This window comes from Epargyreus clarus, unplaced genomic scaffold (genome assembly GCF_041222505.1).
Source record: "Epargyreus clarus isolate Ecla_fem2 unplaced genomic scaffold, WU_Ecla_fem_2.2 ptg000024l, whole genome shotgun sequence".
Classification (NCBI taxonomy): domain Eukaryota; kingdom Metazoa; phylum Arthropoda; class Insecta; order Lepidoptera; family Hesperiidae; genus Epargyreus; species Epargyreus clarus.
Genome location: NW_027332231.1, coordinates 3,232,475 through 3,256,487, shown reverse-complemented (window position 1 = coordinate 3,256,487; position 24,013 = coordinate 3,232,475). Strand labels below are relative to the sequence as shown.

The following is a 24,013-nucleotide window of genomic DNA, read 5'->3' as shown; positions in this document are numbered from 1 at the left end:
GCGACCCCTGGTAGTGGCCACCATGCACTATATATTTCTTGTGTATTGGAAACCGCTGCGCTTGGAGCGTATAATGGGCAGCACCTACGCCAGGAAGTAGCCAATACACTGTTTTCAGTGTCTGATAGTGCTGTGGTCGTCGTGTTGGCCGGGCAGCCTGTCTCGAGCTATCGTGCCGGGCGGGGTGTCGCACGAGCTGCGACGTTTATAAGTGACCAGAATCAAGTACATTCCCTCCAAGTCGTAGGGCGGGTGGTGTGAGTGGTGCGGCAGGGCGGGCGGCGCCCCAGCTGTCCAGTGCACGAGCGCGTGCTGCGGCAACTGCGACACCCAGAAGTAGCCAATACGGACTGTTTATTTCTAGTGCGTCAGGTAGCATTGTCCCCGTCGTGTTGGGCGGGCGGCCTGTTTTGATCGTTCGTGCTAGGCTTTACGCACGAGTTGCTGCGACGCTTATAAGTGACCAGAAACGTGTACATTTCGTCTAGGTCGTACGGCGGGCGGCTAGGCGGGGTGGTGCGGGTGGTGCGGCAGGGCGGGCGGCGCGCCGGCCGTCCAGTGCACGAGCGCGTGCTGCGGCAGCTGCGACGCCTGGAAGTGGTCCTTCAGCAGCGCCTGCGAGAAGTTGCAGTGCATCTGGTACGCCTCGTTCTCGCGCTCCGTGTCACCCGCCAACCGGTACAGATCTGCAATGAATATAATATGATTAAAGTAAATAATGCATTAAGACTTTTTTCTATTGAATTAGCATACGAGTGCAGAATCAGCCTAATAACCCAATCGATTCCAGATAAGATTAGAGTCCTACATGAAGTCACCTCCAGAGTACATTAATATAAATCATGCCATATGCTTGAGCAAAGCATGACTTATTTTATATTCCACCACAGTGATAGCCTTGTAATATGATTAACTCTCATGTAATGGGGGACTAAGGGTTAATCAACTTTTTAAATTCTATGTGCATTTAAAAATAATTGTCACATGTACTTAAAAATTAAAGGAAAGCATCATGAGAAACCCTTAGATTTCTTGTGATTTTAAAAATATTTAAATATCTCAAACTAGCCTGGACCATAATTCGCCATATGGTCTTAATCCTTGTCATATTAAAACCAATATCTAGCAAATGGCCACTAACGATTTAATAATAATACAACATCTAACAGCTCACCTTTCAGTATAGCGGAGGCCCAGAGCTGCACGTGCACGTCGGGTATCTTGCTCGCGAGCTGCATGGCGGGCGTCACCATGTTCATGCTCTCGCGCGAGTTGTTGATCGAGAGGAAGATGTGGCCGAGTAGCACCAGCGAGCATGACGTCAGACGGTTCAGGTCTTCAGCGTTCGCCATCTTCAACGTCTCCCGAAGGTACCGCCTGGGGTAACAAGTATGTATTATATAGTTACATTTTCATTGTATAAGACTGAAGTATAAAGCATGCAGACAACATAGTAATCGAAAGAAAGTAAGAATTATCAGTTAATGAAGTATCAATAGCAAGGTTATATGGCTCAGCATTCTTGATTATATTCTTATTATTTTTTCTGAAGTCTAAAAATCTACATTTATATGTTTAGTAAATGATGGACCTAAAACCCTTCCTATTTTAAAAAAGACAAGAGACCGAAGGTTGAATAGCAATGGGTTAATATTACATCATACTATACATGTATTGTTGGGTTATTTTATCATTTTGATTCAAGTGTGAGCCGCACTATCATTTAGGCTCTTGCCATTCAGAATACTTTAGCACACAGTAGCATATCGTAAACAAATGAAACATGTCTCACTTGGCCTCGTTGTATCGCGCCTGGAAGAACGCCTGCAGCCCCAGCACGTAGTACGACGCTGCGCGCAACCCGTGCGCATACGCGGGTAGCGCTTCTGGCCTCACCTGTAAGATAAAAACTTAGTAAAGAGCTAGAATTGGAATAACGAAAACCCCGTTTAAGTCGGATCAGCTTTTGATAAAATCGTTGACATAGTGACAGAATACACAACCTCCTTTTTTGTGAAGTCGGTTAATAATTACGTATGTAACATAAGTTTTTACGCCTGTTATTGATAATGCAATTTCTGCTTTCCAAGTATCGAAATTTGACGAATATAGCCATCTGTCTACATTTTTCAGTACTTTTCATACCACGTTCCATGCCTTAAAAGTTTTGCCTTATTAGCTCAGAATTTGTACAATTATCCTCCATTAGAAGTATGCCATTTGGCAGAGTCCACGAAATGCACAGTCCACGAAAATCGTTTTACGAAAATCATATCATTATTTTACGAGTTGGTTTCCTGTAGTATATTATCACATCCCGACCCGCGGTCACCATACCGGTCTGACGCACAATGGGTTCCGGATTCGATCCCCGGCCAGACAGATATTTGAATGATGAATTTAGATATCTGTTCTGGATCTGGGTGTTGGTGTATTCGTCTTTGTGTCGTGACATGGCACCCACGATGCAGGGAATTCTAGTGTGGGGCTGTGCGTGTAGAAAGCGTAGAAGGCGTTTATATCATATCTAGATCATTGAGCCAAACCTGTTCCATGAGTTGCGCCAAGTCGTCGTCCCGCCGCCCCCGTAAGTAAACAATAGCCAGATTCAGTTTTGCGAACATGCATAGATCTCTCTCTTGTGACATCTGTAAGTGGTATTGAAAATAGTTATACAAAAAATTACAACTACACACATGTAGACAACTAAATATAAATCACATATAAATTAATTTCTAAAAAAAGATTTGTATGAATTCTTTACTTTAGTTGTTCATAAGTCTTTCGATCAAATCTATGTTTTGCATAGAGAGCTTATTTTTCAGATAGTTAAGAGGGCTTGTTGTTAGCTCATATTGTTTGCCTAATTTGGTTTTACAAATATTATGGTATAAGTCTTAGGACATGGGATATACTAACGTGTATGGTGGTGTGGAACTGCGCCTCGGCCGCTTCCATGCAGTTCATGGACATCGCGTACAATCCCAGAAGGCAGTGTAATTGTGGCGTGTGCGCAGCCGCTGTGCTCGCTGTCAAGACAAATAATAATTGTTTATTATCCAGATTATCCAGAATATTGGTTATAAAGTTTTACCATTTTAGACAACCAAAGAATTCACCCAGTTGTGTTTTTGTTACACGTGCTGATATTTATGGCGTGGGCGTTCTTTTATAATTCTGGTATTTATTACACAACTCGATGTCGACGATGGTAGCAATGTTCGTAGATATATTATTATTACGTATGCGCCAGGAAACATGTTCTCCATTCGACACTTCTGTTTTGTTTCAACTGTATTTCAAGTTCAAGCAAATTACATTACCATTTGTAGCATAATTTTGTTGTCGCCATTAGGTATTTGTTCTTAACGCTCGGCGGTATTGTTTATAGTGCGGTGCGAGTTTTCTTAAAATGTTTCTGTAAGAGGCACTCAGGATAGGTGCACTCATTCTTATGCGTTAGTGCCTGCAAATGCATATGTGCCGCGAGTGCGATCTCTCCGTGAAGATGCACCACCACCAGCCACCACATGGCAGTGTGTACTCACGCGTGGGCGCCTGCGAGAGCAGGTGCGCGGCGCGCGCGATCTCGTGCAGCGCGTGCGCCTTCCCGCCGGCGACGAGGCGGCAGAGCGCGGCGTGCTCCACCAGCGCCATGCGCAGCCGCCACGCCAGCGCGGCGCCGCCCCGCGGGCCCGCCGACGCGCCGCTGCTCACCACGCTGCCCGACACGCCGCTCGGACCGCCCTCCTCGCTCGCTGGACACAACAAAACAATGTATGATATTTAAAGCTGGTTTGGCAAAGGGAGATCTCCCGACGACCTAGGCGATAAAGCCCGGGAAGCCGCCGTGCTTCGACAGTCTCCGAACTGAGACTGTATATGCAAGACTGTATATGCAAGCTTGTGTATATGCAAGATATTTAGAAAACTTCGATAGCGTGATTCCAAATACTCGTGTCGCCATCTCTTGACGAGAACGGGAAGTCGCCACAGTACTAATCGGTAATCAGCAAAATATAACACACCAGTGCAAAACATTGCTGTCATTGAGCTCGAAAAGGTGTGGATATAATTCCTCTGAAGTCAACCATAAAGGGGTTTTTATAACCATGGTAGCATACATGGTCCTTCGAACTTGATCCCTCATAATACATACAAACACAAGTCACTCACACGTAAGCTTGTCAATCTGCGCGAGCGCCTTCTCGGTGTACTTGTGCGCCTTGTCCATGTAGCCGGCCTGCGCGGAGTGCATCACCGTCACCAGGTACACCAGCACGTACAGCTGCTGCCGCGACAGCCACACGAACGACTCGCCCGGCGCGGTGCCGCACACTGCTGTAACGTTTCAAAATTCTATTGTATGCACTAATAGCTTTGAGACGTTGACGTTTCGGTAACGATATGTCACGTCGTAAGTGTTACGTAAATATTAACGTCGGTCAAGGAATTTGTGGCTCATACTAATATTTTCTTTTTAAACTTCTGTAGATCACATTCATTAATTGATCCCAGAATTGTTCGTTTGTTATTTACTTTTTAAGATTTTCGTTAGAAATGTTTTTATTTTGGGACATTAAATGGTCCTTCAAACCAGAAGTCTAAACCTGTCTAAAATAAAACCCCACAGGTTTTATATATACAATCAAGTTGATACAAAAAAATAAAATAACTGTCGAAATTTATCCAGCCGTTTGTAAGATCGGATCAAATAAAGAAAGACAAACATACAAGATACGTGCGAAAAACATAACCCTTCCTAGGCAGTTGGGTAAAAAGTGTTACTACATAAGTAAAATAGCAACAGCACTATAAAAATGGGTGTATCAAATCAATGTTGCAGTACTTCTTAGATGAAAATAGGTCTTACTATCGTCATCCGGCCACGTGGGCGCCATGATGGTCTGGATGCTCTGCTGCAGCTGCTTCAGACATGGCTTTACACTCTTCACCTGTCCTGCCATCAAGTAATGACATACCTGTCACCAAATAATAAATTATTATTGACAACCTGTAACTCATATGTCTACCTCATTAAGTAGAACATTTATACATAAAGAGATGGGAAATTTAAATTTCGTCAATATCTATAAAAATGAACGTAATAAGAAAATATAAAAATGTATGCAGAATTTCGCATTTTTTTATTAATTCTATAAAGCAAAAATTAGTCTAATATTTGGATATTTTAAGTCTCCCTGTCGCCTGACTTTCGGAGTCTTATGCGATAACAGGAAGTAAATGGTATTTCATTAGGCAAATTATATAAGTAACGCCCGCATTGCGGCGCCTAACGACAAGAGTCTAACAGTATTGTAAACAGAACCCACATCATTGAACCAAGATATAGATTGATCAAAGAAAAAAGACTCAATTGTACAGAACAAATAAAGTAATTATATTATATTATTATTGTATTATTACATGTGAAAAAGCGTGTGGTTTGGTAGTAATAACAAAGACCTATTCAGGGATTAATTGGGATTTATTCTACTGATTTTGTAGTTAATAATGAGTAAAATAAATATGACTGGTTTATCTAATTGTTAATGGTATTAAATACGCGCTGTCAGAGTGGATGCTAGTTCCATACTAATTTATATGTCATCATCAACAATCCATTACTGTCCCACTGCTGGCCACGGGTCTCCTCTCATAATGAGAAGGATTAGGCCATAGTCCACCGCGCTGGCCAAGTGCGTATTGGTAGACTTCACATACCTTTTTGAGATTTTTTTTTTAATTATAAATCTCTCTGGTATGCAGGTTTCCTTACGATGTTTTCCTTCACCGTTTAGCAAGTTATAATTAATTTCTAATACGCACATAATTGTGAAAAATCAGAGGTGCGTGCCTGGGATTTGAACCTCGGACCCCTCGATCGAGAGGCCGAGTTTCTTAACCACTAGGCTATCACTGCTTCAATTTATATGTATAAGAACTAAATTAACTAAAGAGATTACACATCAAATGCATCTTTGCAAAAATGCGTAATCACTGATCTGTTTCTTGCAACTATCAACAAGATGCACATATAAAGTACAAACCTGTAGGACGAGAAAGAACACCTTAAGATATTCTTTTTGGTGTGGACTACCTGTCCACGAGTCAACTAAGTGACCGGCTTGATTCAATAAAGGGAGCACCTCTTGGATCTTTTTATCTATTAACAGCAACTGTAAAATAATGAAGACACTTAGTCATATTTTATTTTAGATCATAGCAGCCTGTTGTATAGGTTGCAATGGTATGAAAAAATTATATGTTGTAAGAAATATATATATATTTTATTTTTATAATATCTCATATTCTTCTGAGTAGCAAATGAACACACCTTGATTGTAAGTGTAACTGGAAACATCTGTTATCAACTCAAGATTAAAATCGTACCTGACGTCAACCACACAGGTGTTTCTACCACTGAGGACTAAGTTGAAAAGTTATTCACAAGATTGTCTCCCTCGCCACACTTTCCAAACCGCAGAAAATAGCAATAATTAACTCTTCTATTATTTGTCAAAAATAGGTGTGGTGTTAGTGCCTCCAGATTTAGACAAAGAGCTCAGATCTTATTAATTTCCCAAATGACTAACATCATTATACTCACCATTACCCTACTAAGTAAAAACAAAACTCTTGTGTATGCCGCATTTGATATCTGCGCATAGTCCACACCCACTCCGAGTAAACTACTGGCCACCTCATATTCCCTCTCCGTTGCATGGATTTGCTGAAAACATACATTTACATATTTACAATACTTATAACGAACATAAAATCTGATCTGTTTTCTTGCCATTGAAGGTATATTGTCTATTGTTGAAAAGATCATAGAGATGACTTGATTTTATCTGACCCTGACCTCAGAAGGAAACTAGTGTAATAAATAAGTCTAAGTAACATTTAAATTGAAATTGATATTTTATTACCAAATATCTTTCATGAGAGAAATTGTAGAAAAATAAAATTACCACATTTTTTTAACAAATTGGTTTAGTGACAAATTTAGTAAGTCAAACTTAATGATATTATAATTAGCTTTCACATGTATCATAAGCCTCTTTGTAGTTAATTTAATAATTATGATATTTCAAACTACATAACTAATACCAATTTTATGTAGTGTCAATGAAGTATAGTATCATTTAGTCTTTCATATGCTGTCTCATAGAAAATCATAATTACTGTACATCATTAACTGAAAACAAGTTATATTTTATTGACATTATAAATATGTACAATCATAATAATATAAACCGATAAAGATAAACACAATAACAAGTAATGAATTATCTTTGTATTATCAATTAATAAATGTAAGTCAACGCTATTAAACAATGCCCATAAACATATGCTGCTAGTAAATAAAAATAATTATTTATGCATTTTTCTGATTTCATTCACATTTTAAATATGTGCAAATATGTAAAAATATTTTTGCAAGTTAGATATTTCCTGTTATTGTATGTTAACAACGAACAGTTTTGCAACTTATTTTTAATAGCATTTCAGATACTTATTGTTTTTATTTTAAATAATATGTTAATACCTATAACATCCAGCTGTCTTAAATTTTAATCATCACTTTGAGGTAAATTACATGATGCTGTCTAGTTGTCTTTAAAGTTTCCTTACTTGGTAAGCCATTAATAATAATATACAGTCGTCAAAACTTTACCTCATACCTACTTAGTATAAAAAGTTCTCATTCCTTTGCCTTAAGTATCTTTATGATAGTGTACATGTACATCGGCTTAAAACAAAAGTACTCACTGCCAATTGGAATATTAGTCTACAGTGCCAGTAAACACTATGCTGTGACAACTCAATGGCCTTCCGTAGAATGGGTTTGGAGTGTGTGGGCTGGCCCTGCTGCTCGAACAGCTCGGCCAGCACGCTCGCCGCCTCGAACTTCACGTCATCGAACCCATTGATCGTTTGAGATAAGCACCACTGCAACAAAAACACAATATGACCCACTTCTACATCATTGTTTACATTCTATGAGAAAGTTGTCATACGAACAAACTTATTTAAATCAATCACCACACTCTTCAAAACAATTCCCACGCACGTAACACACTCGAAACAGCCCCACGAACCTCAAATCGATTACAAATAACAAAAAAAAACTTACACTCTGCTCTAAATGCGTTCTCGCCAGGTCGATGTTTTTGGTGTGTGTCAAAAGGATATTCCCAAGTTGTAAATGAGTTCGGGCTTCGACTCTTTGTGGAGGTTTGAAATTAAATACGGCTTGTAGGCACTGAATACAACTTTTTATGTCAGGAGGATTTGATGTGCGGAAATGTTCCGCTAAACCAAGTAAAGAAATATACCAAGCGTCCTGCGTTGACGCCATTTTGACATTTCTGCTTGGAGGGAACAGTGTTGACAGCACTTCGAAACGTAAAAGTTTCAAGTTTGCAAACTATTTTTTATTTTAAAAAATAAAACTTATTTTAAAGTATAAAATTTTAATTTTTTATATATATTACATAAATATATAGAGATTTTCTTAAACTATTGGTTTCACAGTAATATTATTTTTATTCACTCTTAAAAATACTGCATTGATGGCTTGTGTAATGCCTTATTTAGAAACTCGGCTACTGTCTAGTAACTTGCCGAACTTTAGACGCGAAATAATTCGATTGCCTTTCAAAAATCAACATTCTGCGAAGACTGGTACAGCAATATGGCCAAAGAGTATATATAGTATCTTATATCTTCGTATGTAGGAAGTTAGAGAGAGCAGTAGTAGTAGCAGTATCGAGTAGGTTATTTCTATAATATACATACTCATATTCGCTTATATTCGTCTTCACTCGGCGAGTATCAAAATCTAGCATACTACACTTAGGTACATTGCAAAATTGGGTACTTACTACTTGACACCTTGACAGTTATAACAATAAAATATGAAATATGTTGGATATGATAGCTTATAAGTAAACATAAATTGTGCAATAAATCAAAATGGATACAAAAACTTCCGTGAGATAACCTATGGAAATATCAAATAAACAACGTAAGTAAAACATTCTTTATATTTACATTTAATCATATCGGACAATTAAAACATTTCTTAACTGACTTCAGACAGAAGAAAGGTTGTCTTCAAGTGATTATTAACATTTTTTTAAATATACTTCTATTCTTATGTGAACTGTTTTAAGGTTATTAATTGGTTATATTTATATTTACAGATCTTCCCGACAATCGTATAGTGACGACGTTATAGAGTATGTGCAGTTTAAGAGGAAGGCAAGTTTGTGTTTCATGAAAAGTAAAAGTTGTCCTGAACACAAGGTACATCAATGAAAATGAAAATGTGATGACTGTCCTGCCTAGAAGAAGTGAGGAGCCAAAAGTTTCGAAAGTGGGCACCAGTCTGAAATACATAAAGTAAAGTACACGGGAAATAGTACTTCTTTACTTGCGTAACCTACCCAACAAGACGAAGGAAGAAAAGTGACCATACAGTTCCTATTATTGCATTGCAATTTAATTCTGAAAATGACAGTGATAAAAATATATATCCATTTATTACGGAAAATAATTTTAGTAATGAAGAAAAGCAGACACGCAAGCAGCACAAAAATTTAGCTTAGGTGATCTGTAGTAATTATTGTAACTGTAACATATGATAAATATATACAAAAGTTCTACTGTGTGTACTCACTAATAGAACCATATAAACCAAATAAACAAAGAAATTGGTCAATAAAATACTAATATTAGCAAATCATGTATTTTTAATTATACAGTCATGTAACTTAATCAGTGCACATGCACCATCAATAATAACACAGTCATGAAATATTTTAATTGTGTCCTATTAATTACAGAATGGGCCCTTAAAATAGAATTCTCATAGACGTCTTATAATTCTATTCTTATCATAGACATCTATATAATATATTAAATATATGAATACATCCACTTGCTGTTTTGTTTTGATTACGTCCCGTTCCAATGATTTGGAATTGACGAATCACTCGAGAGTTACTAAATTTATTCCTTTTTTTCAATAATACTTCTCTTACATAGATAGTATAAAATGTCATTGCTTGCAAACAGAGGATTTAAACATATAAGAATCTGCAAGTTCTTTAACGTTTATGAGATTTGGGTTTAGGAACTTGTATAAGCAAATTTGTTACGATATTTAGCGATCGTACTTGAACACATCGTCACTGCACACGCCTTGTAATTTGACATTCTTGCAATTGTACTAATAAAAGTTAAATAATTCCCAAGATTTCCCCTGAAGTATGTGTAGCGTCGAAGTTTATTTGAATTTCTATATTTTCAATGTGTTGACGTCACGCTACGAAATGACACTTGACCGCCTGTTTTGGCGTAACGTTCCGTTTACCGTAATAAAAAAATTGTTTTATTAATAAATAGCCCTTTTTTCGAAAAAATGATCAATGAAAGGCATATATAATACGTATATGAATTCATTAAAACAGTTTCCCAAAAAGTGTCAAGTAGCCAATTACCTTAACGAGGATTTTAAACTGAATGCAAACAATACATTTTACCCAACACTAAAGGTTGAACCTTAGATAAATAATTTATCTATCAAAGTTAAGTATTAGTTACAAAATCCATCAATAGCAATTTATAAATGAATTAATTTCGTAAAAGTAATAATTTTGCCTAACTACGCTTATATAAAAGCGAAAACGTTAGTGACTTTTTAATAAAAAAAGCGAATTCAGATATTATGGTGTTAAATATTCGTGTAGCAATTATGCCGTATTTGTTGAAATATTTGAGTAATCACAAGTATGAATTAAGCAGACACTTGATTGACAATTAAATTGCCATATTATATTTAAATGTATGCGATAGCAAGCTTTGGGCCAGTTTTTACCAAAGGGCAGCGTTTGTATTAAAATGTGTTCTGTGATTGCAATGATAACAGCACAGAACACCTATACTCCTAACGGAGGATAACAGGCGGGAAGGTTTAAATAGGAATCAGGTCAAATAGGAGCTACGTAAATAAATTATACTGGACGAGATAAATGGTATAGTTCGCGCCACACTACTAGTCTGCTCTGAAGTTGTTCAGAAGAAAGAAAGAAGTTTAAGGCGACGAGATTCATTTCTATATTCAGAGCGGACTAAGTTTTACGCGGACTATAACCTTTTACGGGTGAAAATGGTTTACTGGCAAGAAATCTGATATCTATATTAATAACATCTATAAACCCACATAAATGCACTTGTATCCAGGATTTTGAAAAAAAAAACTTGTAAGAATTATTAAAAGAATTTGTAACTATATCTATAAATACATATTTTTTTAAAGACATACTAATGGAAAAGAAATTGAAACAACAATATAAAATTTAGTCCTCAATGTTTATTCATCAATAGTAAGTGCACCACTGTTGATATCATTGATGAGGTCATGTGGTGGCCTTCCTTCAACTGTGCATCCCACAGACTGCGCTGTGCCGAGGATCTCCTTCACTGTGCCAGAGAGTTCTCGCGCCATTGAGCGCGGCCGCATGATCTTAGCAATGCCAATAACATCTTCCAATGTGATATTGCCACTGTGTTTGACTGAAAAAGAAATAGATTATTCATTAATTTTTATCAAGTATTTTTATTGACATAGCTTAGTAGGAACTTACTTTAAGATGTTGTAGTTTGAATGAATGAACGAATTAAAATTTTGTATCTGGATTAGAGGATTAGATTTAGGATTGGTTATTGCAAATATGCTGTGTTGTAAATACTTAGACTTATTTAATGTGTAATGTAATTTAGTGCCACTTGTGAATATTCCATTTGTTATCCAACCCCAAATAATCCATTCAGATACATGAATAAAAGAGTGTAATAATAGTTTCAGAGTTTTTGATTGAAATGCTAATGAAACTATTTCAGCCCTTTAAATCAGCAATCAGTAGCTTACTACTGTTACAAAGAAGAAACAGGCCACAGTGATACTGTATTTATGTGCCATACATAAATAATACATGAAAAAATGATGACAAGTCTTAATAATACATACTGTTCTTTTGCTTCTTGCGGTCTCGTGGAGGTTCCTTCAGAGCTCTGATGATAAGGGCAGCTGCAGAGGGCACGACTGAGATCTGAGCCTGTCTGTTCTGTACGATCAGCTGGACAGTGATCTTCAGACCCTTCCAGTCACCTGTGGCTTTTGCGATATCATCACCAACCTTCTTGGGGGACTGTAGCATAAAGATTCAATAATTATACTATTAGTCATGTGTTAAACGTTATCAATCAGTAGAATATAGATTGAAATGACATACCTATAGACAAGAAAGGAATCCTAATTCAAACTAGACTTAACCATTACAAATATACTAGCTGTCTCCAAGTAGATTTCAGTGTAATAGTAAATATAATTTAGGTAATGAATTTTTAACAATGTGAAACATTGATTTACCAATCTACACTTGTATTGAAATAAAGAAAAAGAGAAAGAAATATTTATTGTTATTCTTATTACAGTAAATAACATATTTTGTACTTATAATGGCTTAGTCTTGTTTAAATTATTGTAATGGGCTGTTCATACCAATACTAAATTTGCAATAATAAATCATTCTTACACAGTTCATGAAGTCAATCGCGGTTGTCTAATATTCTAAAATGTAGGCAAATTTTTATTTATTGCAAAAGTTATTGGTATGATCAACCACAACGCGCGGCAGTCTCACAGCCTGGTCCGCGACTCCTTATTGGCCATTCGGAGTAGCCGCGACAGGGAAAGGATCCTGAGTCGCGGGTTCCTTCCATCCGCCACCCGGAAGGACGCGCCTGGTAGGGAGGCACCCCCCAGGATCATACATCAGGACGAGACAGCTAGGATAAAACTGTACCATCACAATCCCATAAAAAGTTACCAACTTTCTATGAAGAAGATAGCCCTCTAGGACTGTCCAGTCTAAACACGTGGTGCATGTAAACCACGCGGCAATTAAGTTCTAAATATAGGTTTAACCAGCTAGCTGCCTCGTTTGAAAGGTTCAATATCAATAGACTGCCATGCGCATGATATAGGTTACATTAAAATTTTGTACTCACGAGACCAAGAGGACCAATTTTAGGAGCCAAAGATGAAGTGGCACCGACTTCTCCACCAACACATCTCAAATTCACTGCAAACACAGAACATAACTTCGTAAATAACACTTTTTAACACACATCTCCGGAAAATCATATTTTCAATCCTGTAAATTGTCTTACCGATTTTAATTTCATTAGGATCGAATTTAGGCGGCATTGTGCTGTGTTATTTCAATACGTTTCACTGTAATTGAAATAAATCCAAAAGGATTACTTTGGATTAAAAGGGCGAACTGCTGCGAAACGTTGTGTTAACGTTGACAGTCCGCCAGAAAAGAAAAAGAAAATTAAAAGCACAGAAGTCACAGAATGACAGAATGCCACTCTGGCACAGATTAAAAAGTAATAATATGATAAGAAAATTAACCTATGGGTTTGGTTTTTGGCCATTAGCATTGCCTTTTATTGTTGCCATATTAAAGGTACTAAAAGTCCCTAATTATAAATTGCCGGCGGTACGTTGTTAGTAATTACATACTTACTTTATCGTGCCGTAGTGTAGAGCTGCTCTGCTCACAAATAAAATATTAACCCAGTCATCTTTGCAATTTTATTAATTGATAAAATATTTCTACATCTACGAATATAGAAATGGCTCTGCTAACATAATAAATAAACAGATCCATATAACAATAACCAGTTGTTTATGCCTATTATTGCCAAAAAGCAATAAAATATGTAAGTGGCAACATTCCTGATAACGAAACTAACAAAAAAAAAGAAAAAAACATGAAGTGACAATTTGTGTTGATGACAAATCGTTCGTCAATTCTCAGTTTCTTAAAAAATTGAGAATTGCGTTGTGATTGTTCTCGGAGTGTAGTATTTATTATTAATATCTGGTTAGTGTTCACAACAGAAATCAAGATGAATAAAGTGTATCATGATGAGGGAATGTTAAAACAATATTTAACCAAATACAAGCATCGTGACTACACTTGTCGCGAAGTTATCCGCTTGATGGAAGTGTATAGAAGCTTGACTTACCGAATGGAAGTCTTTGTGTTCAATAACGGCTCCAGGAAAGATTTGTTGAATCTCGAAGGTACCTTACCAGTTAAGTACAAGGGAGCTTATTACAACATACCCGTATGTATTTGGCTAATGGACACTCATCCGGAAAATGCCCCATTGTGTTTTGTGAAACCGACATCGGATATGTCGATCAAGGTGTCTAAATATGTCGACAGTAATGGCAAGGTTTATTTGCCGTTCCTTCACGAGTGGAACCAATCTTCGACAATGCATAAACTGGTCGAGTGTATGATCAACGCCTTCGGGGAGCTGCCGCCCGTGTACTCAAAACCTCGTAACGAAGTGAGACCGCCGTATCCAGTCAACTCCTTCATGCCGCAGCCGGCCGGCTACCCCTACCCTCAGGTGAGCCAGCCTGGTTACCCAACTGTTACACCGTATCCTACAACATCGAATTTACCGTATCCTAGTTTTGGATCTCCTTACAACGCAAATGGGACGCCTTACCCTTCAGCCACTCCTACACCATACCCCCCTGCTACGGCTTATCCGGGCCCCACTCCGGATATGACTGGGGGGACTATTACTGAAGAACACATTAAGGCTTCATTGCTCTCGGCCGTTGAAGACAAACTGAGAAGGAGGCTCAAGGAACAGTCTCAACAATCTCAAGCTGAGCTGGAGACACTGAGGCGTACTGAGCGAGAGCTTAATGAAGGAAAGACAAGGCTTGAAGACATATTGACTAGACTGCAAAGAGAGAGGGCTGATCTTGATAAGAATGTGTTAGTGTTGCAGGAAAAAGAGAAAGAATTGGAAGCTGCAGTGGAACGTCTAGGTGAACAGGAAGGAGTAGATGTTGATGAAGCTGTTGTTACCACTGCTCCGTTGTACTCACAGTTACTAAATGCCTTTGCAGAGGAAGCTACACTTGAAGACGCCATTTACTACATGGGAGAGGCTCTACGTAAGGAGGTGATAGATTTAGACACATTTTTGAAACAAGTACGTACATTGGCACGACGGCAGTTCACTTTGAGAGCTTTGATGCACAAATGCAGGCAGAAGGCACAACTTGCGTGCTAAACGACTAACTGTGAATACAGGGCAATGGATACAAACATAGTTGCTTATTGGATAATTACAAATAAATAGCTGGTTTTATATCAATACTAAGGTTACACTTCACTGCCGTTTGTGAAGTTCATGTATGTAAGTTTAAGAGTTAATATCCATCTGTTCGTACCAACTACCAATTGTTAGATTATAAATCTTTGTTATGAATATTGTTTGCCTTATTTCATTTTGCTATACATTTTATATCCTAGTTGCTTTCGCCTATTGTTAATTTATTACTCAATTAAATAAAAATATGTTACAAAAATTTAACTACTATTAAATAATTGATAAATTACATAAGAATTGATATTTATGTCAGATTGTAAATTAAATCCAACAATTTTGGCAAATGTATCGGAAATAATTTGTCCTTATTTATTTACCTTTTATAGCAATTATATGCAATATATGTAAAGGATTTTTAAATGGCTTGTATAATCTATGTATTGGAACATATAAATATTTAGTCAACACTTATTTATCCTGTATCGAAAATTCAATGATATTTCAACACTATAGTTGTCAATGTGTTTTATACTCATAAATACTATAAATATACAGTAAATATATACCATAATATAATACTTATAATATTAATTGTATTGTATAGGATATTTTGCGAACACAAATGCACATACACTCAGAGCCGGATTAACCTTAAGGCAGAGTAGGCAATTGCCTAGGGGCCCAGGATCGACACGGGCCCACTGCAGTCCGCAAAAAAAGTTTTATGGATCGAAAATGATAATCAACAATACTATTCTTTTTTTTTCAACGCATGTAACACTTTATACATACAGAACCATCTAGTTTTCTAGTATCTAATATTATAACACGCAGCCAACCCGTGAGCGCGTTGAGCACGCATATGTCCGAACCCGCCCTTAGGACGTCATCCGTGCCTATATCGGGATTTGTATTCAGGAATGTAAGTAGAAGGCAAAACAATACATCACATGATTTAGTCAGTCCGAGTAGGTAAAGAAAAGGGGCCCGAAAATTGTATTGCCTATAGGCCCATACAGGGTTAATCCGGTTCTGCATACACTGAATTTTTTTAATATCTAGTTCAATTAGCTACTGATAAATTGATTTCGATAAAAAATAGTGTATGCACTGCAGTTTATGTGTGATAGTACGTACTGAACAATCCCACTGTAGTGTCTGTAATCCTAAGTGGTAGTGCATTTGTGAGGCTTTGATGGGAGACTTGTTATATTTGTAATCAAATTTTTTGTAATAATGTTATAAGAATTTGTCCATGGGCTTATTGTAACATGTACTGAACATTTTGTCGCTTATGAACATAAGGTTGGAAATGAAGGTATTAAGCGCTTAGGACCCTATCTCATTGGGATGCCATTGTGACATTGTTAGCTATGCAGGCGTAGCTCGCTAACTATGCATATGTGTATGCTCTTCAAATAATGTTGCCAGTTTCAGCCAGTGCTCATAGTTTACAAAATTCAATTTGTTGGCATTGCTTATCATGAATGGAAGGAAAATTGCAGAAAGATAAAAGAAACATGAAGCCATATTAGCAACATTGCCAAACCATCACAAGTGGCTTGGTAGTCATATTTCTATGTTTTGGTGTTTGGCGAAATATCCCATGAGATAGGACCAAATAAGGTCACCAGTAAATATAGTATGGTGTCAAATAAATTTTGTATGTAAATCATTATGTATCATTAGGCCTTCTAAGTGGAATCTCTTATGAGATTATATTATGTGTATATCAAATCATGAGTATACTATTGATTTGAGTATTATTGTTAAGGTGCTAGACAATAAGGTTCATATTATATCATTAATGTGATTGTTGAATGTAAATAAATATTACTGCATTATTTTGGGTATTCTGTATTTTTCTGTGCCATGATAAAAGAAACAGGTAAATATTTCCTGGAATAAGAGTTGATGAAACTATATAGTGATTTGTATGTATTTAAAACAAATCTTATTATTCAAGGGAAAATTAAGAAAACTTAGGCACAACCACTTCAATTTGCTTTGCTTGGAGTAAAGTAGGCAACTCAACTATGAAATAAATAATGTCTAAATAAATATAACTATGTAAGTAAGTATTTATTGGATATCTTGAAAGTGATTAAATAAAATGGTATTATATAGTATCAATCATATACAATATCCAATGAAATCACTAGTGTTGTTTTAATTTTAAGCTTATGCAAAAACAAATTCAGTTCATATGAAACAGTCTTACACATAATTATATGGTTTGAAGTAATTAAATTGCCCAGATATAATACTTCCTTATCTTATCAAGAGTTGTACAGTTCTAATTGGACCAAGGTTCTAATTGGACAGAACTATACATTTTATTACAGTTATAAAATTGGAAATGATTGTCTAATTTTAAGTTTTTCAGTTATTTTACAGGTAGTAAAACAAATCTTTTGAAAGTTATCGACAACTTTTAATAAATTATCACATAGCATCATGGTTTTACAAAGTGTTTATAAAAGCTAAGTGCATGTTCAAACCAAAGGTATTGTGAGCTACTATTCGATTCATATTCAATTTTGATCACAATGAACCGAAAATAGGCCACTACACTATGAATAGTCTAGTACGCAATGCGTATTTTCGTCAGATTTATACATATTGGGCTTACACTCAGCGTTCGACAATACGTTTGGTGTGAACGTAGCCTAATTGCCAATATCAATATTGTTCATCCGTTCACTTAATTTTATTTATATTTATCTATTTTTAGTAGTAATTTGGTGAAAAATTCACCAAATTACTACTGCAAGTTGCTTTATACTTTGTTTATGACAAATATTTGACTTATAAGTACTGTAAGTTTGTATAAGCATGGAGTGGAGGCTTATTTTGTCACAATAAATGTAATGAATTATAATGCTATATTTCATTTAATGGTTTTATAGAAGCTACTCTGCAATGTATATGGCTTTAGATTTCATAGCTGGCACGATAATAAACGAGTGATAAGATACACACACATGTAAATATCGCAGTTAGATCAGAGGGGATGTTTATATAACACAGGTCATATAAATGCTGTTGTAATTTGTATGCATAAGAGCTGAAATACATGCAAACGATACGTTTACGATTTCTCTTAAAATGATTTCTTTCATGACATAGTGGCGGAAAGAAATATGTAGATGCTCTTTATTTTCTTGAATGAAGGACTTTCAACGATGTACGTTTCATATTTCCATGCCACAACATCATTTTCCGATATGACGTGGTAATGCGTTATTGGGGCATTGAACCGTTCCTGTATTTCCACCCTAAATACGTTCATTTACGGTATTACTTATCGTGTGAACTGTAAATTTAACGCAAGGGAAATAAAACTGCAAAGTAATAGTATATTCTCATTTATCTGCACAAATGCAATGCTTAGCATTAAAAATAAATAAAAGCTTTGAAATGCGGAATGAATCTATGCACTTTGAGCTATTTCTTGTCTTCTTTTTGTTTCTTTCCTTTCTTGGCGGCGGCGGCGGCCTCCACATCGATGGGCGCGGGTTTTACGAACGGTATAAGATCCTGGTACTGCTCCGGCATCCAAGGCTTCAATGCTTCAGGCACCTGAGTAAAAAATAACAATTAGAAAATTGTAAATGTAATGTAACAAAAGTGAAGTTGAATTTCTGTTACAGTAAGTGTTGATGATTTAAGATATTTTTTTGCATCTGAATATTTCTGTTGTCATGCATTGCATTGTAGGCGTGGTGCCAAAGGGTGCATGCATATTATTATTTAATTATTAACTTCTCCTTACACTCCACATACCAATGTTACAGGCACAATAGTTCTTCATGGTAATCAGGGAAAGACCTGTCCTGGTCCGACACTTTGGTATTAGCTATAGTAATCACTTTATTAATGCACATATTTCCATGAACATCAAGTTAAAATACGGTGTTTGTAAGAACACAAACCGTGATTCCTTCCTCAGTCTGATTGACTTCGAGCAGCGCGCAGATGACCCGCGTGGTGGCGCACATGGTCGCGTTGAGCATGTGGACGTACTCTGTTGCCGCATTCATCTTCTTGGTTTGACCATATCTGGGAATCGTTTAATAACGCTATTATTATTAGCTAAGAATATTATATCACTAAAAGTGTTTTGTACTTCCAGCCATTTTTTTAGTATTGAGGTAGATTCTTCAAATAGAGATAAGTTTTAATTGACTTCAAAAATTTTTTTTATTTCATTTAATGAGTCTAATGCACAGTAAAAGCAAAATTTCGTAGGTTACAAAAACGAAAATTAAATAAATATTTACTACGTAAACAACATACTGTTCAATTCAGGATTTTTATATCTGGTGGCATTCTTCTGTCAATAAAATTATTATAAAGACAACTTACAATAACCGTTATAGGCAGGCGAAACCGCAACGGGAAGTTTGTCTAAGTAATACATTTAAACCCACCTAACAAGTAGCCGGCGTGCCTGATATTCCAAGCAGTTGCTGCAAGACACCAGTTCGCGGAAGGCCCCCGAGCCGGGGAACCAGGCCTCCAGGTCCAGCTTCTTCGCAGCGGCGTGGTTGAGCGCGCCCGACACGATGTTCACCACGCGGTACGGGATGCCGAGCACGCGGCAGAACTCCTCCGCGTTGGCTATCATCTCGTCCATCATCTTCCATGACGCGTCATCGTGCGGTGACGTCAGGACAAATTGCTCCACCTTAAAGAAAAATAATTATTCAATATTACAATAGCTGGCTAGCTAGGGGTTTGGTCATTTTTATGGCTGTAAAAATGACTAAAATGAGGTAAAATTCTCTTCAAATCATTCATTCAATCAATCTCTGGTTAAAGTGACCAGACGTCCCGTAACGGGACCGTTCCGTCTTCCAGTTGTCCGTCCCGGTGTCCCCGGGACTCAAAAATGTCCCGTTTTTTCGAAATTACGTGAAAATTTTATCGGCCGGACCGCGCTTCGTCGCGATACGCCCCTGCGTTCTGTCGGTTGTCTAACAACAGGGCGGAGAGGGGGAAGGCGACTAGTATGCGTTAAATTCCGATTCATAATTTAAGACATCTAATTATGAATCAGACTTATAAGGTCACACATTAGACGATCTTGTACATGTTGACCTTGAGTTCGCCCTTATCACCATAGTAATAGGCGCTATATTTGCAGTGCAAGTGGAGTTTTTTTTCGTCGTGAAACTACTAATTGACGAAAAACTCAATGTCCCGTTTTGAGCCGAAAATAAAATGGTAAGTTTAGTTACGATATTTGCTACATGCATTTATCTGCACTCTGCATTGATTTTTCACGCAAAAATATAAGATTATTCAAAGAATCACTATGTAAATAAACTACATACTTATTTGTAACAATAAAAGTACTTTAATAACATTCACATGAATGGTTATATTCACCTTTTCGAACTGATGTACCCTGAAGATACCGCGTGTATCACGCCCGTGGGATCCAACTTCTTGCCGGAAGCAAGTTGATAAACCAGCGTATCTGAAATATAAGCATTATTTGTAATTCTTAACAGTTTAAAATTACTTCTAATACCCAGAATTATGAAGCATTCACCCTATAAGGTTTAAATACAATTCATGTAATATTAAATGGTTACAGCTACTCATGGATTTCGCAAATTTATTGAACAGTTGTCCAAATAGAATAACACTAATATACAATGCTAGCAAACAGACAATGCCACTGCAGCCATACGATAACAGTTAAATACTACTGATTATATAATAATTAATTATATAATAAGTTGATAATTACTTTATCATTATTTTTTATTTTACTTTTGTGTAAATGCCTACCACATAATGTCGCCATCGCCCAGGGTCGACTGGCAGAGAATGCCATTAGGCATTAAGTCCTCCCTTGTTACCCTTAGTTTAAGGTGTTTCAAAATTAAATAAATAAATAAAAATAAAATAATTTTAATAAATTTAACCCAACGGAGAGAAAATAAAAGGTGTTGCACGAAGTTCAACCAATAAGTAATAATCAATAAGTTTAATACCTAATTGGTAAAGAAGCTTCAGGCAGCCATTCATCCCTGTGGTAGGCAGCTATGGGCTGTTCTGAGGTGGCGATGAGATACTTCTCGTCGATGGCAGAGTCCCCTTTGTTCTCAGAACCCTTACCTAATACCTTGTACAATTCCTCGTCAAACTGGGCCAATTGCGCTACTTCTTGCATTACCTGTAAAATTGAATATTGGTGTATTTCAGATGATTGATGATCAAGGATGCCATACTTCTTGAACTCTTTTCTTTATTTTCTCTAAAGTTTCTTTTCACCTCTACCATTTTGTGCATTGTAATCATAAATCATGGTATATTATATGAGCATTATACTATACAATTATATTAATTAGTTAAACTTTATACCAATATACAAATACAATATATACAATTATACCAATAAATTAATTTGAGATTATCATGATTTTTATGAAAAAACAACATGAGGCAACATGAAATATCATACCAACCTCTTTCCGCATGAAGAATGGTGTATACAGAGGTGTGTAACCCTTTTTCAAGAGTATCCTGAGTGACAGCTGGACTAAGGCCTGCTCTAGAAACACCGCAGCACCTTTCAGGTAGTACCCACGGCCACCAGCTACCGCTGAACCTCTTTCACCATCCATGCCTACAAATATAAGCAACTATTATTTAACAATGTCTTAAAAATCTTATACTGAGTCATCCTTTAACCAATTCCATGCGGATGGCACCACAGTTGTGCCAATCACCCACTGTTGTGCCACATCCGCACGGAATCAGTTAATTAAGTAATTAGATGTATCAATTTAGCTGTATTAAAATAGATTAAAATAACTGTGTTTTTAATAAATATTTATTTAACATGGTTTAAATGAAATATGAATGGACAAAATACCAACAAAATGCCATGGAACATGTTTGAATATTAAATCTTTTATTGCTCATGCAAGCAATGAAAATAAAATATAGTGTATAATAAATTGGTTATTGCTTCACATAAACTTTTTATTATCACTTTAAGTGGTTTCTCAAAGTATCCAGTAATATGTTAAACAAGCATATGCACAAGTTTTGTAATCCCATTAGTCATTTAGACTGCATCTAGAACAGTTTATAGACATGTTTCATAAGTCCCAAAGATGAGAGTTTCAACCCAACCTAAGTTTGGAGGTCCATATTTAACTTCCAAAACTTTTTTTTTTAAGCTATTGCATAGCTTTTATCGCGGGCTTTGAGCGCGGCGACCGAATCGAGAAATTCCGTAACGAAAATAAGTAACACCTTTCAACAACTCGGTTGCCTGGAGACTTGATATCCAACTATCAAGTCTCCAGGCAACCGAGTTGTTTATTATTCTCACCATCAATCATGCAAATGAGGTCAACATGAGAGTACTTCTGCCTCTGTGTGCAGTCCCCATGGGTCCTCTCAACGAGATTATGATCCTCATCATCATCAACTGGCACCGAGGAGTGCAGGTGGTTGCCGACCTCCCTGAGCGCTGCTGAACGTGCCTTCTCTGCTGTGATCAGACCTTCTTCATTTTTTGTGATGGCTTCGTCTATTAATACCCTCACCTGAAATTTTTGGAGTGTTACTAATTTGTGAACTAAAGAACAATTATCTAGTTTCTATATCAATAACTACATATAAATGAATCTCATTTCATATAAGACAATTGCATTGCATATCATTTGTGTACCCCTTTACACTGTATAAATAAACAATGTACAAATACAATGTATACTATGTATAAATTCCAGAATAATATTACTCTGTCTCAATTTTTTCACAATTTTATCACAATTAAACATTCAATCAATGTAAGAAATATTCAGACACATTCATTTAATTTTGTTTATATAAATTTACGATAGCTAGAATTATTACATAAACTGGGTAAATACTAACTTTTTTAATTTGGTTCACTGTGAGTGGCCTCAACTGTTCGCCGGTAAGATTGATCAGGTTATCCGCCACCTCTGCCGGCACCGGCTCGTCCTCCGCGCCCACCGGCTCCTTGCTCTTCATCTTCTGCCCTATCTCCTTGCTGCACACATTCTTCAGCTTATTCAAGTTGTCGGCGTCATGGCGCAACCTTCTCCAGAGAGTGTCCTGCTCGACCACAGCGTCCACTAATGCTACATCTTTGAAACGCTTACGCTGATTCTCGCGAATCTTATCCGGATCACCATCTTTGTCTGCACGGAACAAGTCCAGGTCAAGTACCATATTGATTTGTTGTTTTATTTGTTATAACCCCGTGTGAAACACTACACGTCGCTCGCAGCAAGATGACGAAGTTCAAACTGCATGCGCTAGTGAAAGGTTACGTTCAGAAAACAAACTTTTATATCGTTGACCTTAATTTATTTATAGAAATAAATGCGTTTGAGATAATTAAATAATATCCCTTTATTCACTTAAGCTTTTAAAATTTACATAAAATATTATTAAATTTAAGATTTTTGTTTAAGTAAATACACTGATTTTTGAGTCTAACTGTATGTAATAAATCAATTTATATGTAGAATAAGATCAAAATTTAAGTATTTGAACAACACCAACGTCACGAAAGTTGACAACTCATATACTGACACTGACATTACAGATGTTTTCATTTCACATCGATCAGCTGAAATATTAGGGAGAGCTAAAGTTTTGTTGGGGTTATTTTAACAATAAGGCAGAAGTTTAATTCGTCCAGAAGTAAAATCTCCGGTTAGTATTAAACTACAGGTAATTTGAAGTTTATTATATTATTTATATTACCATTTCTGATTAAATCCTT

At 36.6% G+C, this 24,013-nt stretch overlaps 4 protein-coding genes and 1 long non-coding RNA gene across 6 annotated transcripts; 2 read left to right on the top strand and 3 right to left on the bottom strand.

The window, feature by feature from the left end:
* Window positions 1-268: 268 nt before the first annotated feature.
* Window positions 269-8,388, bottom strand: Mau2 (Mau2 sister chromatid cohesion factor). Of its 2 annotated transcripts, none has more exons than XM_073086657.1 (12): window positions 8,141-8,388; window positions 7,777-7,956; window positions 6,611-6,733; window positions 6,051-6,179; window positions 4,874-4,982; window positions 4,177-4,341; window positions 3,549-3,758; window positions 2,920-3,029; window positions 2,547-2,648; window positions 1,793-1,896; window positions 1,175-1,377; window positions 269-686 (listed from the first exon to the last, which is right to left on the bottom strand). In XM_073086657.1, exons 1-12 carry the CDS (start codon window positions 8,363-8,365, stop codon window positions 505-507), a joined length of 1,842 nt encoding a protein of 613 aa, XP_072942758.1. In that variant the 5' UTR covers window positions 8,366-8,388; the 3' UTR covers window positions 269-504. The 2 variants fall into 2 exon arrangements, with proteins under 2 accessions (XP_072942758.1, XP_072942759.1); XM_073086658.1 differs by having other exon boundaries at window positions 4,177-4,338.
* Window positions 8,389-8,966: 578 nt separating this feature from the next.
* LOC140752310 (uncharacterized) lies at window positions 8,967-9,834 on the top strand. Its single transcript, XR_012103428.1, has 2 exons — window positions 8,967-9,034; window positions 9,213-9,834. It is a non-coding gene; the product is annotated as an uncharacterized LOC140752310 (long non-coding RNA).
* Window positions 9,835-11,363: 1,529 nt separating this feature from the next.
* RpL12 (ribosomal protein L12) lies at window positions 11,364-13,421 on the bottom strand. The gene is made up of 4 exons (XM_073086440.1): window positions 13,246-13,421; window positions 13,084-13,157; window positions 12,041-12,221; window positions 11,364-11,586 (listed from the first exon to the last, which is right to left on the bottom strand). The coding sequence occupies exons 1-4, from the start codon at window positions 13,280-13,282 to the stop codon at window positions 11,384-11,386; spliced, it is 495 nt and encodes a 164-aa protein (XP_072942541.1). The 5' UTR covers window positions 13,283-13,421; the 3' UTR covers window positions 11,364-11,383.
* Window positions 13,422-13,841: 420 nt separating this feature from the next.
* TSG101 (tumor susceptibility gene 101) lies at window positions 13,842-15,457 on the top strand. Its single transcript, XM_073086406.1, has one exon. It carries the CDS (start codon window positions 13,993-13,995, stop codon window positions 15,184-15,186), a length of 1,194 nt encoding a protein of 397 aa, XP_072942507.1. The 5' UTR covers window positions 13,842-13,992; the 3' UTR covers window positions 15,187-15,457.
* Window positions 15,458-18,577: 3,120 nt separating this feature from the next.
* On the bottom strand, window positions 18,578-23,539 carry SerRS (Seryl-tRNA synthetase). Its single transcript, XM_073086404.1, has 8 exons — window positions 23,134-23,539; window positions 22,583-22,799; window positions 21,708-21,868; window positions 21,234-21,415; window positions 20,620-20,710; window positions 19,659-19,915; window positions 19,161-19,287; window positions 18,578-18,807 (listed from the first exon to the last, which is right to left on the bottom strand). The coding sequence occupies exons 1-8, from the start codon at window positions 23,452-23,454 to the stop codon at window positions 18,673-18,675; spliced, it is 1,491 nt and encodes a 496-aa protein (XP_072942505.1). The 5' UTR covers window positions 23,455-23,539; the 3' UTR covers window positions 18,578-18,672.
* Between the last annotated feature and the right edge of the window lie 474 nt (window positions 23,540-24,013).